The sequence below is a fragment of the Diabrotica undecimpunctata genome, chromosome 8, assembly GCF_040954645.1.
Source record: "Diabrotica undecimpunctata isolate CICGRU chromosome 8, icDiaUnde3, whole genome shotgun sequence".
Classification (NCBI taxonomy): Eukaryota; Metazoa; Arthropoda; class Insecta; order Coleoptera; family Chrysomelidae; genus Diabrotica; species Diabrotica undecimpunctata.
Window position 1 is genome coordinate 23,806,525 of NC_092810.1, and position 14,428 is coordinate 23,820,952.

General features: G+C 33.1%; 2 protein-coding genes across 2 annotated transcripts in view; one reads left to right on the top strand and one right to left on the bottom strand.

Moving 5' to 3' along the window:
* The window catches only part of hgo (homogentisate 1,2-dioxygenase), a 70,930-nt gene that overhangs the window by 23,026 nt on the left and 33,476 nt on the right, over positions 1-14,428 (bottom strand). The window lies entirely within an intron of this gene.
* On the top strand, positions 982-12,233 carry LOC140447282 (protein obstructor-E-like). Its single transcript, XM_072539856.1, has 2 exons — positions 982-1,387; positions 6,835-12,233. The coding sequence occupies exons 1-2, from the start codon at positions 1,030-1,032 to the stop codon at positions 7,332-7,334; spliced, it is 858 nt and encodes a 285-aa protein (XP_072395957.1). The 5' UTR covers positions 982-1,029; the 3' UTR covers positions 7,335-12,233.

Here is a 14,428-nt window from a genome sequence, read left to right on the forward strand (position 1 = left end):
AGGACAAAATGGGACTCAAACGTCTAGTCATCAAGTAACTCCAACGTCTAGTCGTCAAGGAATTCCACCTCTATAACCAATGGAACAACCTCAACACCAACAAAAAGAACAAGAAAAACTCCTGCAAGACATCAAGAGATACCGGTAAGTTCTGTGAGTACGGACAACATTGGACACATCACATAATGGCAAAAATATCGCCAACAATATATTCGTATAATGCATGAGAAACTACATATGGATTTTCAAAAAATCTTCCAATTTGTAGTTATTTCATATGAAACTATATATGGGTTTACAAAAAACTTCTATATATAGAACTAAACAGTTATTTTAAATGTACTAATGCCTTTTATATGCCTTAATAAAAATCACAATACATAAAAATACTTTTTATTTTATGTTGCAATAATTCATGCAGTAGAGGGTTAACATCAACATACCATATACATGAACCTAGAGCATACAAACCAGATCGAGAAGTTAAAGAAGTTTACGAACAACTGCAAGAAGTGCTTCAATCACTTAAATCACAGGAGATACCTATAACAATAGGTGATTTCAGCGCAAAAGTAGGACGGGGAAAAGCAACATAAGGTAACAATACTTATGTTGCTTCTTTAATAAGAACTAACCATACTAATAAGTATAAGTTTATTTACTCAGTGGAAGATGAAGAATACCTTACAATTAGATAAACTGTTGAAGATGATTGAATAATTCAAATTAATCACAGTTAATACCAAGAATAGTTTCCTACATACTAATTAAACTAAATACTCAATAATAAAGAGAATAATTTTAGAAGAGGATCTAAAATAAGACATATTTGGTAGTTCTTTTAGCTATATCCTACTATTAGACTGAATAACGAGTCAATAAGTGTTTAATTTTGACTCTGCAGTTGTCAATCAGTGCTTTTGTAACGTTCCAAAGTGAGGCATCTAATATCCACCTCTAATCCTCACCTGGGCATATAAGTTTCAAACTTCTTTTACCACACCAGTCCAGCAAGTCGTACCGACAACCATGTCAGCAAATAGCATTACCTGGACTTTCGTTTTCATCGCGATTTTAGCCTTAGGGGTAAGTGGGGCGCGTAATCGAAATAAGAGGCCCCAACAAGAGCCCGTTGATGTTGATGACAGTGCCGAAATTTCAGATCAGTGTCCGGAACCAGATGGGTACTTCGCGGATGCGGAACAGTGCGACAAGTACTACCATTGTCAGAATGGGAGAATAACGGAGAAATTGTGTCCAGATGGACAAGTTTTTAATGACTACAGTTCGGAGTATGAAAAGTGTGACTTGCCGTTCAATATTGATTGCAGCTCAAGGCCCAAATTGCAGGAACCTCAGCCGAGTGAGAACTGCCCCAGAAAACACGGTTAGTCTGTTTTAATTTTCTTTTGTTTCTTCGCACAGCTACACAGCTGGAAATATCAAACATATGCAATATATTTTCTGTGCGGTTCTATTATAGGGAGGCAAAAATTTATTTTAATATTGGTTCTGAAAATTGTTTATTTTATTTGTGATGTTTGTTCTTTGTATCATCCTTTGTTTCTTTTTAATTTCTCAAAACATAACCATGTGTCATTGCATTTATTCGATGTGTTTTTCTTTGTTTCTTTTTTCTAAACTGACAAATATGATTTACGCCACCACAACATGTGAACTATTCTGATATTTTTATAAACTTAGTAGTGTTTTAATATTTTTTCCTAAAATCAGTAATAAAAATATTTTTAGTGGTTTCCTAAAATCAGTAAAGGTCAAGATTTTGTTTTAAAATAAATAAACAGATATTTTCTCGGAAATTTTAAAAATAATTTAATATAAATTGGTGAAGGTCATCTCGTATAAATCGATTTATATATTTAACATTTACTTTCATTTATTTGAAACACTTTTGTACAGTAATTGATATTGTAATTCTCAATTGAAGAGGTGGATTCCAAAAGGATTTAAGTCAAAAAAGTAAATTTTTCATGAACGAATTTTTTATATGTTTAAGAATATAATTAAATGTTACTTTGAAAGAGAATCAGTCATGAAATTTGCAAGTACAAATTCCTGTTTCAAGACAATTGAAAGTAAGATTTGAACACAAAATCATGGCTTTTAAGAAGTTAAACATTTGTTTTTTTTTTAAACGAGCTTAAGTCAGTGACTTAAGCACTTTTGGAAAATTCATGTGGAAGACAACTTCATATTATTATTCATTTGTAAGTTTATTGATAATCAGAGCTTGTCTGTAAGATATCAGAAGGTTTAATAACTATCTAAGTCCATAATTAAAAATTAATTTTTATTCATCAAAATCAATTATTCACATTTTTGTCAAAATTTGAAAAGTAAAGTTGAAAAATCTTTCAAATAAAAGGCTCTAGTATATCATACACTACAATATTATTATCGGTGGAACCATTTTGCACATTGGTAAGTGCAGTATTATAAAAGTCTTTTGAACTTTCAGACAATGAAATTAATTTGAGAAGGTTTTCCACATCTTTTTTCTTCTTTTCACTTACATCACTCACTAATAGCATAGACTTCACTGTACTGTACACTCCTAGCAAATTGCATCCTTTTTTATAACTTTAAACGTACTAGAATCACCACAGAAGGTATTTTTAGCTTTAATATCTTTATTACTTTTATTTGAAAATGAAAAGACTCGTTGTTCACGCATAAAAAAAGGGAGCTTCTTCAATAAAAGTCGTTTTGCAGCATCCATGAAATCAAAACGTTCCCAGTCTTTTCCTAAAACTTTAAATGTAGCTAAAGATGCAAACATTTTGTAGTACTCCTCTGGTTCAACTATTGTTTCTTTTCTTCTAAATATTTTTTCAAAACATCCAAATACTCTATCAGGAGGCATATAGCTATGTCCCCTGAATGGAAATCAATGCTGAATATCACTACACGCTCTGGAAGTCTGCACATAACTAAGTAGGAAACCCAAAACATTTTGATTTTTATTTTGTCCACTGCAAGCATCAGAAAACAGTTGAAATGTCAATGAATTCGCTGGAACATTTTTAAACTTGTCTTCCAAAATTCCCAAAAAGATATACAGAACTGAAACTACTTCATTGGAGTCTCGCCCACTCTGGTTTTCAGTCCATGTGTACACAAAAGTATTAGTAGAATCTTGTGTATCTTCCATCAATCAAGGTTATAAACCCAAATTTGTCGAGAATAAAATACCTCACCAACTCTTAGTTTTGGAAGAGGCTGGTTTTGTTCCATGTCAAAAGATACCTTAACTACATTAGTTTCTGTTCTTTTAAGCAGTTCATAAAATTTCTTAGCCCGTAAGTTGTGCAATCTGTACTTAGTAGTAAGGGAAGCTTTCTCTTGAAGATCTTTGCATAAATTTATTTCACTTTTTGTTAGATCACAAAATAAACAAACGTCTGTCTTTGGACTGCCAAAACTTAGATTGAATTTCGTCTGGAAGATCTTGAAGAACTTTGAGTAAAATGCAAGTGACTTCTTCTGTTCTTTTTGAGTCTGTTTCCAAATACGAAACGATTTTTTAATAGATAACTCAGAGCTAAGGTAACCGCGGACGCTCTTACCATGACCATAATGACTTTCACAGCACTGCAATGATTGTATGAAATCAATAATTGACTTGAATCTTTGGGTTTGATCCTAGCTCCACCTCGCTTTTCACGAGTATATTATCTTCTTTGAGCTCTTGTAATCAAATATTTATACTAGCAATCCACACGGGAGCCACCGTACAAAAGGTTCGAATGTACTATTTGCAGGTACATTCTTCTTTTATGATTACCTTCCCGCCTATATTAGGCCTAATTTTCATAATGACCGCTGTTCTGCGTTCAGCTGACTGGACTACATTTATTAAGTGTTTGGTAAATCGTAGACCTCTATCAAGGTGTATGCCTAGATATTCAGTACAATTGGTTGGTACTATCGTCTTACTTGGAAATTAAAAAGTCAGGTTGGATATCGCTGGGGGTTCTTTTAGTATAATTCTCTCTGTTTTATTAGAAGCCAGCTCTAAGTAGTTAGTTATCATCCACCTGTTAACTTTGTTCCAACATATATTTACTTTATTTATTACATCTGTCTTTGTGTCACCTTCTATTAGTATTCATCACTCCATTATGCAAGACGTTCCATAACGTTGGACCTAATACAGATCCATGCGGTACTCCAGCCGACAGTTTTGTTTTTTGCTTAGTTGTCACTTGAATATATCTGTTTTCCAGCGGTTTCCAGTTCCCTCATGATGTAGGCCCAATTGGTAGAATTGAAAGCATTTTTTACATCAAACATAATCAAGGATTAACCATGTATTTCTTGTTCTTTTCACTGTGTCAGATATAAATTTTTCGGCCTCTGTAGATGATCTAGTTTTCCTAAAACGGAATTGCTGGTTAGAAATGGTTCTTGTGTTTAAGAGCTCGTGTTCAAGATAGCGTATTATGTGGCTTTTATAAAATTTCCCAATACAATCTAATAAACATATAGGCCTCTATAACTATCCCTGTCCGGTGGGTTCACTAAGACTAAATTTGCAATCTTCCGTTGATCTGGGCATTCTTGCTTGGGATTTCTGGCTCTGATTTATTAGCACATGTAAAGTTTTAGCGTAGTATTTATCAAGTTTATACCTCTTTATTATATATAGTTTTCTGGCTGTTTTTATCTCATTTTTTGAATAGTAGAATTATTTCGCGCGTTTTCCATTCTTCGGGTATTTTATTGTGTTATATAATTTTATTAATAAATGTTGTTAATTGTTCTACCATTGCTGCTTTACAATATTTCAGTAATTCGTTTGGTATTCCGTCTTTACCTGCTGCTTTTCTGTTCTTCAGCTTTTCAAATATTAGATTATTAAATTAGTATAGGAGATTCGTTGTTATAACCATGCATTTTGTCTTTTTTGAGCAAATTAACATGTTAAATTTTCTGGTGGTTATATTAAATTGGTGCAGCATACGTTGTAAATCATCTTTACTTTGAGATATTAGTATTGCGTCGTCTGCATAGCAGATTATTTTAAGTTGTTTTTCTTCCATTTGGTATCCATTTTTCGTTCTTACTTTTTTTTGTTATTTAACCCATGGTTAGGTTGAACAATAGAGGACTTAGGGGATCCCCTTGTCGTATCCTATTGTCAGCTTCAATTGGTCAGTTAGCCCTTCTTCTACTTTTACTTTTATTGAGTTGTTCTGGTAGATATATTCAATAGTTTTGATTATTCCAACAGGTATCTCTCTTGAGTACAATAAGTAGATAACGTTCTTGAATTTAACCCTATAAAATGCTTTCTTAAGGTCCACATGTCAGTTAATTCCAGTTATTCTCTTGCACTTTCCTCATTATAAATATAGCGTCTTTCCGACCTAAAACCTTGTTGTTCTTCTGTTAGTATTATAATTTTATTCGCCACAAGGAAACTATGTTCCAGTAGCTGGCTGTATACCATGTATCACAAAAAAATTATTTAAAATCCTTTATAAAAGGTATATAATTAAAACACCCAATCGGGCTACATCACAAAACGTTTGCGAAATCTATATTCCATCATCAGTGTGTCTAGGTGTACTACTACTGAATAGTTTTATCAGTTTATTTGTTATCTCCCTTTTTGAAGAGAGGTATTAGGATGCTTGATTCCATTCTGTCCTCCCTTGAGACCTACGATATGAGACCTGAGATATAAAAAGAAGTTAATATTACCATTATTATATCATGGCATAGTTAGTGTAAGGGTTTAAGATATATTGGGCTTATAGTCTAGTGAATACGTTCGAAGAAGCTATTCGTAACTATATTAGCCAATAAATTTAATATTAGTCATCATCTTTATCTTTCCTTTTATCTATATGCGAGTTCGATAAGATTCTATCTCGTGTCAACATTACTCGTCTTTAAAGACATATCTTGTTTGACAGTCTCCCACCAGATTTCCTTTGGTTTTCTTCTCCTACTCCTTCTAGGAACTTGAAACTCAGTGTTTCTGTGTAATATGTGGTTATCTCTTCGACATTGAACGGACACTAGCGTTATTAACAAAAGCTGTCTCATCTTCGTCTGAATTGATGCCACATCTGGACTTCCACAACTATTCATCTTTTTTTGTTGCCCTCATCATCCATTTGAGCACTCTCACTCTCCATTGTTCTTCTTTCGCATATCATAGATGGACTTAGGTAGTCTTATGGCATCTGATTTTCACATTTTATTGGAATGCTTTTATTTTACAATGAAAATATTCACTACAAACTAGAAAACATTCATGGACGACAGTTGAATCATCAATTTCCTTATATTTTTGAATGAAATTCTAACAATTCTAACACGAGTTAATAGTTTTAACACAACTTGCATTTGATCAAAAATATTACTATCATATTTAAATCTAATAAATATAACTATATTCCAGTCATCAGCGTAGAAAATGCCACTGAACCTCTGAACAAGTTGATTTTTGCTAATAATGTCAATTTTAGGATCACAAAAAAGATGCAAAAAAGTTTACCACTCCTACCCCAGGCCTAAAACTCCCCTGGTAGGGGAAGAAGCGGAAAAATTGATTTACAAAGAATCTGTACACACATTTTTATCCATTCCTTAAAAGAAATATTTCAGTAAGGTGGTACCAAAAATAATAAAAATAATTTTGTGGCACATGACTCAAAAAGGTTGAGAGCCAATGGCATAGATTACAAAATACTTCACTATCGACAACTGTACAGATGTGTCAATATTGTTAGCTGTTTTAGTTACAATAAAATTTTAATATTCATCAATAAATTTTTTTTTTAACTTTTACTCTTTTTTTAGGTTACTTTGCCCACAACCAGAAAAATATCTGCGACAAATTCTACTTTTGCGTTGACGGCAAATTCAATGCAATCACATGCCCCAACGGTCTAGTCTACAACCTCAAAGCCGGAATCTGTTCCTGGCCTGACGAAGCTAAAAGAAGCGGTTGTACTTCCGAAGAAGTTTTCGAGTTCCAGTGCCCTAAGGTAACCGAAGATGTTGCTATCACCCACCCACGGTATGCCGATCCAGAGGACTGTCAATATTTCTACGTTTGCATCAACGGAAATTCACCCAGAAGAAACGGCTGCAAACTCGGCCAAGTGTTCGATGATGTTACCAAACGTTGCGACTGGGCGAGAAACGTACCAGAATGCGCCGACTGGTACAAAGGACGATTGACAGAGCAAGAATTGGAAAAATTGGAAAATCCTCCAACGCCAAGACCCAGAGCCACTAAAGTGAGTAAGAGGAAACAGCGGCCACGTGAGAGAACAGTAGCACAAGACGATGAATAACGTATGGTTGAGTCTTAGATGGGAGTTTTAAAAGATAAAAATTTAGTTGAAAAGAAAATTATTTAACAAATAAAACTAAGAGAAAGTATAAAACTGTGTGTACTTGTTTGGTTTTCTCTTTAGATATTGCTCAATATTATTAGTTATTTATAATTTTATTTGAACAAGGCGTTATTATTCACTGGAATTTTATTTTCTACACTTTTAAAACACTGCTACAAATTGCACTTTTAAACAAATTTTAATATATTAATGAAATAATTGTCCTTCCTACGCAATTATAATGATCATATTTGTAATATTTATTAACGGAACACATTAACGGCTAGTCAAAAATTAGAGGTATTGTTCTTCTTCTTAAAGTGCCTATCCGTTCCGGATGTTGGCGATCATCACGGCTATCTTTACTTTATTTATTGCAGCGCGGAACAGTTCAGTGGTATTGTTACTACATAGTATTCAAATAAAATCTATTTTCAAACATGAATGCAAAATAATTCTTTGTTTAGCAATACAAAACATTTTTTTCAATAGTGTGCCCTTCAAAAGCTTTAGTAACGGCTCAGCAACACATTTGCTAACTTTTCACTAAATTGTTCGGACGTGTACGAACTCATCACTATATAGCCCCCCATAAAATTATTAGACCCTCGGAGATATAGTAAACTGATCACCGGCATCCTTTGGAGATTGGTAAACTCATCACCGCAGATAGGTAAACTCATCACCGGGATTTTTGCCTGGTTTTTAATGCGAAAGATTGCCTCTTACCTGTTATACTTCTCGTTTATGTGATAATTTAATAAATTCAGAAATTATTTTAAGCAAGTTGCTTTAAAATGTAACTGAGATATTAATATGTCTCACGGTGTGGCCTATTACACGGATCTGCCAATCTAAATGGTTTTAAGATCTAAAAATTTAGTTACATAGGATGTCGATAATGAACTTTAAAATGAAAATATTTGTCAACATGTGCTATTTTTGTTTATATCGGAAGTATGATTTTCATTGCATTTTTATATTTCTCATTGAATTCTCGAGATAATTTGTTAAGCATACATTCGGTCTAAGTCTTACTGTTTTGGCGTTATTTGACTATCTTGAAAATAATAGACGATTTTGGACAAGAAGTAAATATAAAATGTCTAAAAAATAGGAAAAGCTAAAAACTTGAGGGTGCTATTAGTGCATTGAAGTCTAAGGATACTTAATTTTTTACACGTGCAAAGCTTTACATTTTATATCATCATTGGCGGAAATTTTTAAATTTGAAGTAATCATCAATGCATTTATTGTGACAGAATGCATCAAAATGCTTAAGTACGGTTTCCTGTACTTTAATAACCTTCAATGACTTGTACAAAGCTCCCACAATTAGAGTGCTTTTAAAAGCAATTTTTTTACATTTTTTGGTTAGTTTTCGTCATTATTTGTAGTCAGATGAGTTGTTCATTTCATTTTATAAACATCATGACAACTAATCTGAATTAGTGCAAGATGAAAAATAATTTTTATTCTGTAATTTGTACTAATTTTGTTTATTGTAGCACCCTGATGATGCAAATAAACATCTGCTAAAGTTTGGTAGACTAAAAAGAGTACTTCTTTGTCCTATCTTCAGCTGCACACCCAAATAGTTGTGTTTTGTAGTCTAACTGATCAGCGTTGACTACAAGCGTTTATCGCTTTTATACTGTATATAGATATATATATATATATATATATATATATATATATATATATATATATATATATATAAGGAGTCCAATTAAGTCGGTACCATATGGAAAATTTTTTATTTTTAGTTTTATGAAAAAAAATTTATTCTCTTGTTCTGAATGATGTAGAACTTCAATCATCAGAATCAGATATTAGTATTCTTCAGTCATTTACGCGGTTTGTTAGACAACATGAATTTTATTAAGACTTGAGAATATCCACAATTCATTTTTTTGACAAACCGCGTATACAACTAAAAAATTTAATATCTGATCATTGTATTCTAGGTTTTAGATCATTCAAAACTTTTTATGTAACATAATTATTTTATATAACAAAATTTATAAAACTAAAAATAAAAAGGTTTCACATATGGTGCCGAATTAATTGGATACCCTGTATATATACATATATATATATATATATATATATATATATATATATATATATAACAATGTGACTTTAACAAAGTAATATTATGCCTTGCCTACAAAAAACATCTTATACAGTTAACTTAAAGAACTTAATTACGCTGATTTTTTTCTGTTTGATCAGGATGATTCGCGAAAACCAGTGCGAAACAACTAAACAAAAACGGTATAAAATTTCTACTCACTAGTTGTATGACATTTAGCCTTACACCCTTTCGTCGCACAAGTCCACCAAAGGCAATTTGATTTTTTTAGAGTCTTTCGCAATTGAAATTTGAAATTATTGATAACCATTATTTTTTGTCCGCGTTGGCTCAGGACATAATCAATTAGCAGTTCACTATCCATGTTGAAGAAACAAGGGCAAATGAAGAGAAATTTTTCTTTTTCTTTTCGCATGATTTTAGGTAGCTATCAACAGAATTTTGAGGAATTCTCAAATAAAAACTAATAAATTGTAGTTGCATTTAATACATCTGGATTTAGATTATTCTATGAAATTACCAAAAGCTAGCCGTTTGCTGGGATTTTCTGGTCTATACCTGATCCGGGGTGCAGGTAGGCCAGTGATCAGTTTACCAATCTCTTAGGGTCTATTTTGAAAACTCTACTTTTATGGCGGTGATGAGTTTGTACTATGTTCGAGGGTATTTATGGTAATTGGTGATGAGTTTACGTGTACCCAATTGTTCAGTACATCTTGGCTGACTTGCATCCGAAGTTGATACCGTAGGTACCTTAACTGCTTAGGGGAATTGGTTGTAGTTTGTGTAGGTACATCTAATGCATGTTCAATGAAGTTAATATCGAGATATCAGTTTAATGACATATGACAGATGGCTTCCAGAAAAAAGCTTTAACTCAAGTGGTTGAACGGTTCCAGTTGCATCATAGTTAAGGAAAAAATATTTTTGATCGGTAGAAACCTAATAATTTTGAATAAAATTTTTGTTGACTTCTCTATACATGATGCTATAAGTCTCTGCTCCGTGAAAACTAATTTTACACCACATTGTGTCGATACCGTTTCGAAATAAACCATATCCTTGATAGATCGACGGTTCTTAGACATTGAAGGGCTTGTCTAAAGACGTTCACGTTCACTACCAGAATGCTTCTAAAAAGAGACTCGTGTGAACAGTATTGACTTTCATTCGTCTTTCCCATTTCGACGTTCCAGAGTCCAAGCCACTCTTTTCTGCTTGTGTTCTATTGTAACTTAAATCAATATTAATGATGTCTTGACATAAAATTGATCTCTGAAAGCCTTTGTCATAAAGCTGCTACTGAAATCGCAATTCTTGTTGCATTAAAAAATTTCCCGTTCATGATTTTACAGCTATCTATGTCACGCTTCGCATGACATTGTTCAGAGCTTCTGTAAAAAATCTTCGCCTGCCAATTTAAACCATTCTGTAATATTTCCAGTTTCGTTGTAATGACTAACTAGAGATTTTGCGATGCATTAAAAGGTTGCTGTACTAAACTTGCATGGGACCACTGTGTCAATTAATATCGATAGGTATTCGCTCCGTGCGTAACTATGTAACTATGGTAGGGATACCTTGAAACGTTGCCAGCGTAATAATAGCAAAATAAGTGAGTGTAGTTTTTATAGGATTCCAAAGATTACATTATAAATTAGAGAAAAGAAGAAGATGGATTCGTGCTATTAATATAAAAAAGTAAAAAAGGATCACATAACCTCATTTTTTTATCTTCATTATTGACATGGTAAATTAAACCAGCAATGTGTTTGCATATTTCGCGTTTGTTATAAACACATGTACAACACGTCTTAACCACTAGGTGGGTCACTTTTACTATTATTGTTTTTAATTACATGCTCTTCCAAATGGCGAATGTGATTTGACAGTACTAGATTTTTCCCTTTCTTTTCCGTTTGGGGTTGAAAAGATAAATTATGATGAATTTTTAGAAACCTATTTCTTAATACTACATCTATTTCAAACATAAACTGGAAAAATATAATTAAAAAACTAATTATTAATAATTGTCAATTTCGTATGTATTTATCATAATGTTAAACCTCAAATTGGGACGTCCAAAACTGTCAGATGAAGGCGGTAGGTGTCGCGTCAGTCACGCGCGGAGCGAATAATGGTCTCTACAAGAATTAACTTTTTTTCCTAACGTTCTTAATTAGAAAAAATTCTAAATGATAAAAAAAGTGGTACAGTAGGTGGTACTGTAGACCAGCGAGAAGCTTCATACTCTGTTTTCTGTATTTTTAAATTTGAAATAATATTTTAAAATTGTATAAAGTAATTTTATTATTTTTTTTTAATTTACGATTTTTTTTACTACTTAATATCCTTTTTATAGATTTTAATACAATTAAAAAAGTTTACAGGTTGTATAACGGATTCTCCTCCTTGCGTAAATGGACTCTTCTAACTATTTCGTGTCCCTAATTTCGTGAGATGATAACATTTACATGATAAAATTTAGGAACTGACAATATAAAAAGATACTGATATTTTTTGTGAATAAAAAATATTTATTCGGTTTGTTTACTTTTAATTGAACTGAAAATAAATGAGTTTAATCCGTTTGTATACATAGTTTTCTACATTTTCTTAAAAAAATTAGATTTTGAAAATATTAGTATTTATTATATTAAATACTAGAATCTGTTCTTAAGGAACAAAATATATTTTTCAATTATTTGAAAATGTAGTTTTTGATTTTTTTGTACGAGCGATAGTTATTAAATTCTTTTTTTTTTAATATTTAAGTGGTTTCTTTTTCCTTTCCCTTAGAATAAATACAGTTGAAAAGAAAATATAGATCTTAAAAAACTGATTTTAACACATTAGCTGTCACGAAAAGCATACTTGGCATTACAAATTTTTCATACTGGCCGCGTGAAGCCACTTAAGCAACTCAAGACTTCTCATCACTTTTAAGCCCCGTGAAACTGCATTGGATATTCTAAAACGGGGCATTCACATTACGATATTTAGTCCGACTTGTGGTCCAACCTCCGAAGTTGGATCCGATATCGGACCGTAAGTGGGCTTCCTGAATTGTTGGAAATCTATTGGTACGAGTCGGAACATTTAGAGGGACGATGCGAAGGTCGAACTTCCGACTGGCGACTGAGTGGGAGCGTGAATGGAGGAGTCGGAAGTCGGATCAAAACTTTTCTCAGTCAGCGCTTGATCTTGGGTAACTACCTTCCGTAATGAACAGTGAAGGAATTTCTGAATTTATTGATGTTTACAGAAATAGTCTCTGTTTGTGGGATACTAATGTTCTACACTCAAACCAAAATGCGCGAAAACAGGCCAACAACACCTGATGAATGTAATGTTGAAGTACGAAAACACTGCCAACATAGCGTTTTGCGGTAGTTTCTGTAATCCTTCTCATCAATGACATTGAGCACCTTCGTGTCACAATAATTCACACGAATAACGAAGAATTTCTTCCTACTTCCAAATGGTGAGGTTAACAAGCACAATGCTGCTGCCACTTTCCTCCTCTTAATTATACTTTGCGTAGACTTTACTCCATACATTTTTTGGCTAAGCGATATACACCACCGTGAAAATAGACTAGGACTAAAGTTGGAACGCTATAGAAAATGTCACACCGAGAGTGCAGTACGGCTAATATAGGAATGCACAATTGCCGGGTTTCACGCCTTGTGCTTGGCGATACAAACAGGTCCAAGTGGTAGTCACAGAACCGTACCCAGATCTCTACGCCGGGCTCTGTTATTTATTATAAAATAATATATTGATAAAATAATTGCCTTCAAGTAGCCAAATAAGAGGCATGAATTTTAATAAAAAGACCTTAAGTTTTTAGCGAGAATTTTATTATAAAACTGTATACTTTATTAAACTAACAAATGTATTTTAAATTACATTTCTTGATAGCTATAAATATACCTGGTGGAACCTCCGGTAACTCGATTTCCGTGCACCCAGCCCAATATCCAAGAAAAACTTTTCTTTTGTAAATATGTGAAAAATTATCAGGAACGGGAATATCGAAAAAGCTTTGCACATTTTTTAATCCCGGCGATGTTATTAAAAAAACAAGTTGCGCACTTGAATCACTGCGAAATTTTAACACCTACTATGAAATTTTTTTTTGTGGAAATCTGAAGTGCAGTTTTTGTCCTTGTTAAAACATAATGCAGTCTCGCATTTTTTACACACAACATAAGTTTACCTAGTTCCTTGGCATAGCAACCTGGTAGTTTTCAGCGAAACCTTGTGTTCTTCCATATGGGATAATGGTATAACACTCCTCGAAAAAAATGTCTTTTTCCACTAGCCATTCCTTGATTGCAGCTTTATTCCAGTAATTGTTAGGGAATCTCTCTTTACGGGAGTGGTACGATGCATTGTCCATTACAATGACATTCCTGCGACCATTATTTGGTAAATTTGATATTAATGTCTCCTTAAACCACGACTCAAAATATGCGGCATCCATTTCATCGTGATAGTCGCATCATTTTTCTTTGCCAGAAAAACACGCTGTGTGCCAGGAAGGAAACCTCCTGAAAAACCTGCATGCAATAAAACATATCGTGGACCTCGTTTAGTAGGTGCTTTTAAGCCAGTACTTAAATCTTTGAGAAAAGCATCACGACTGTTTTGTATCGTAGTATCGCACCATTCGTAATTTATAGATTGGCCAACATTAACCCACGATTCGTCCAAATATATGATATTGCAATGGTCTTTTCGCAAACGTCGTATAGTTCTCAAATAATTATGGCGCCAATGAATAATATCCTCTCGCTCCACCATGATGCTTCTTCGGCCACGTTTCTTATAAACAAATCCAATATCTTTCAGAAGTCTGTATAAAGTAGAAAGAGAAAACGGCCGTATATTCTCATTACCTTGTATGAAGTTATGTAGATGCTTTAAGAATGGCGGCAAATTTTTCATGAAA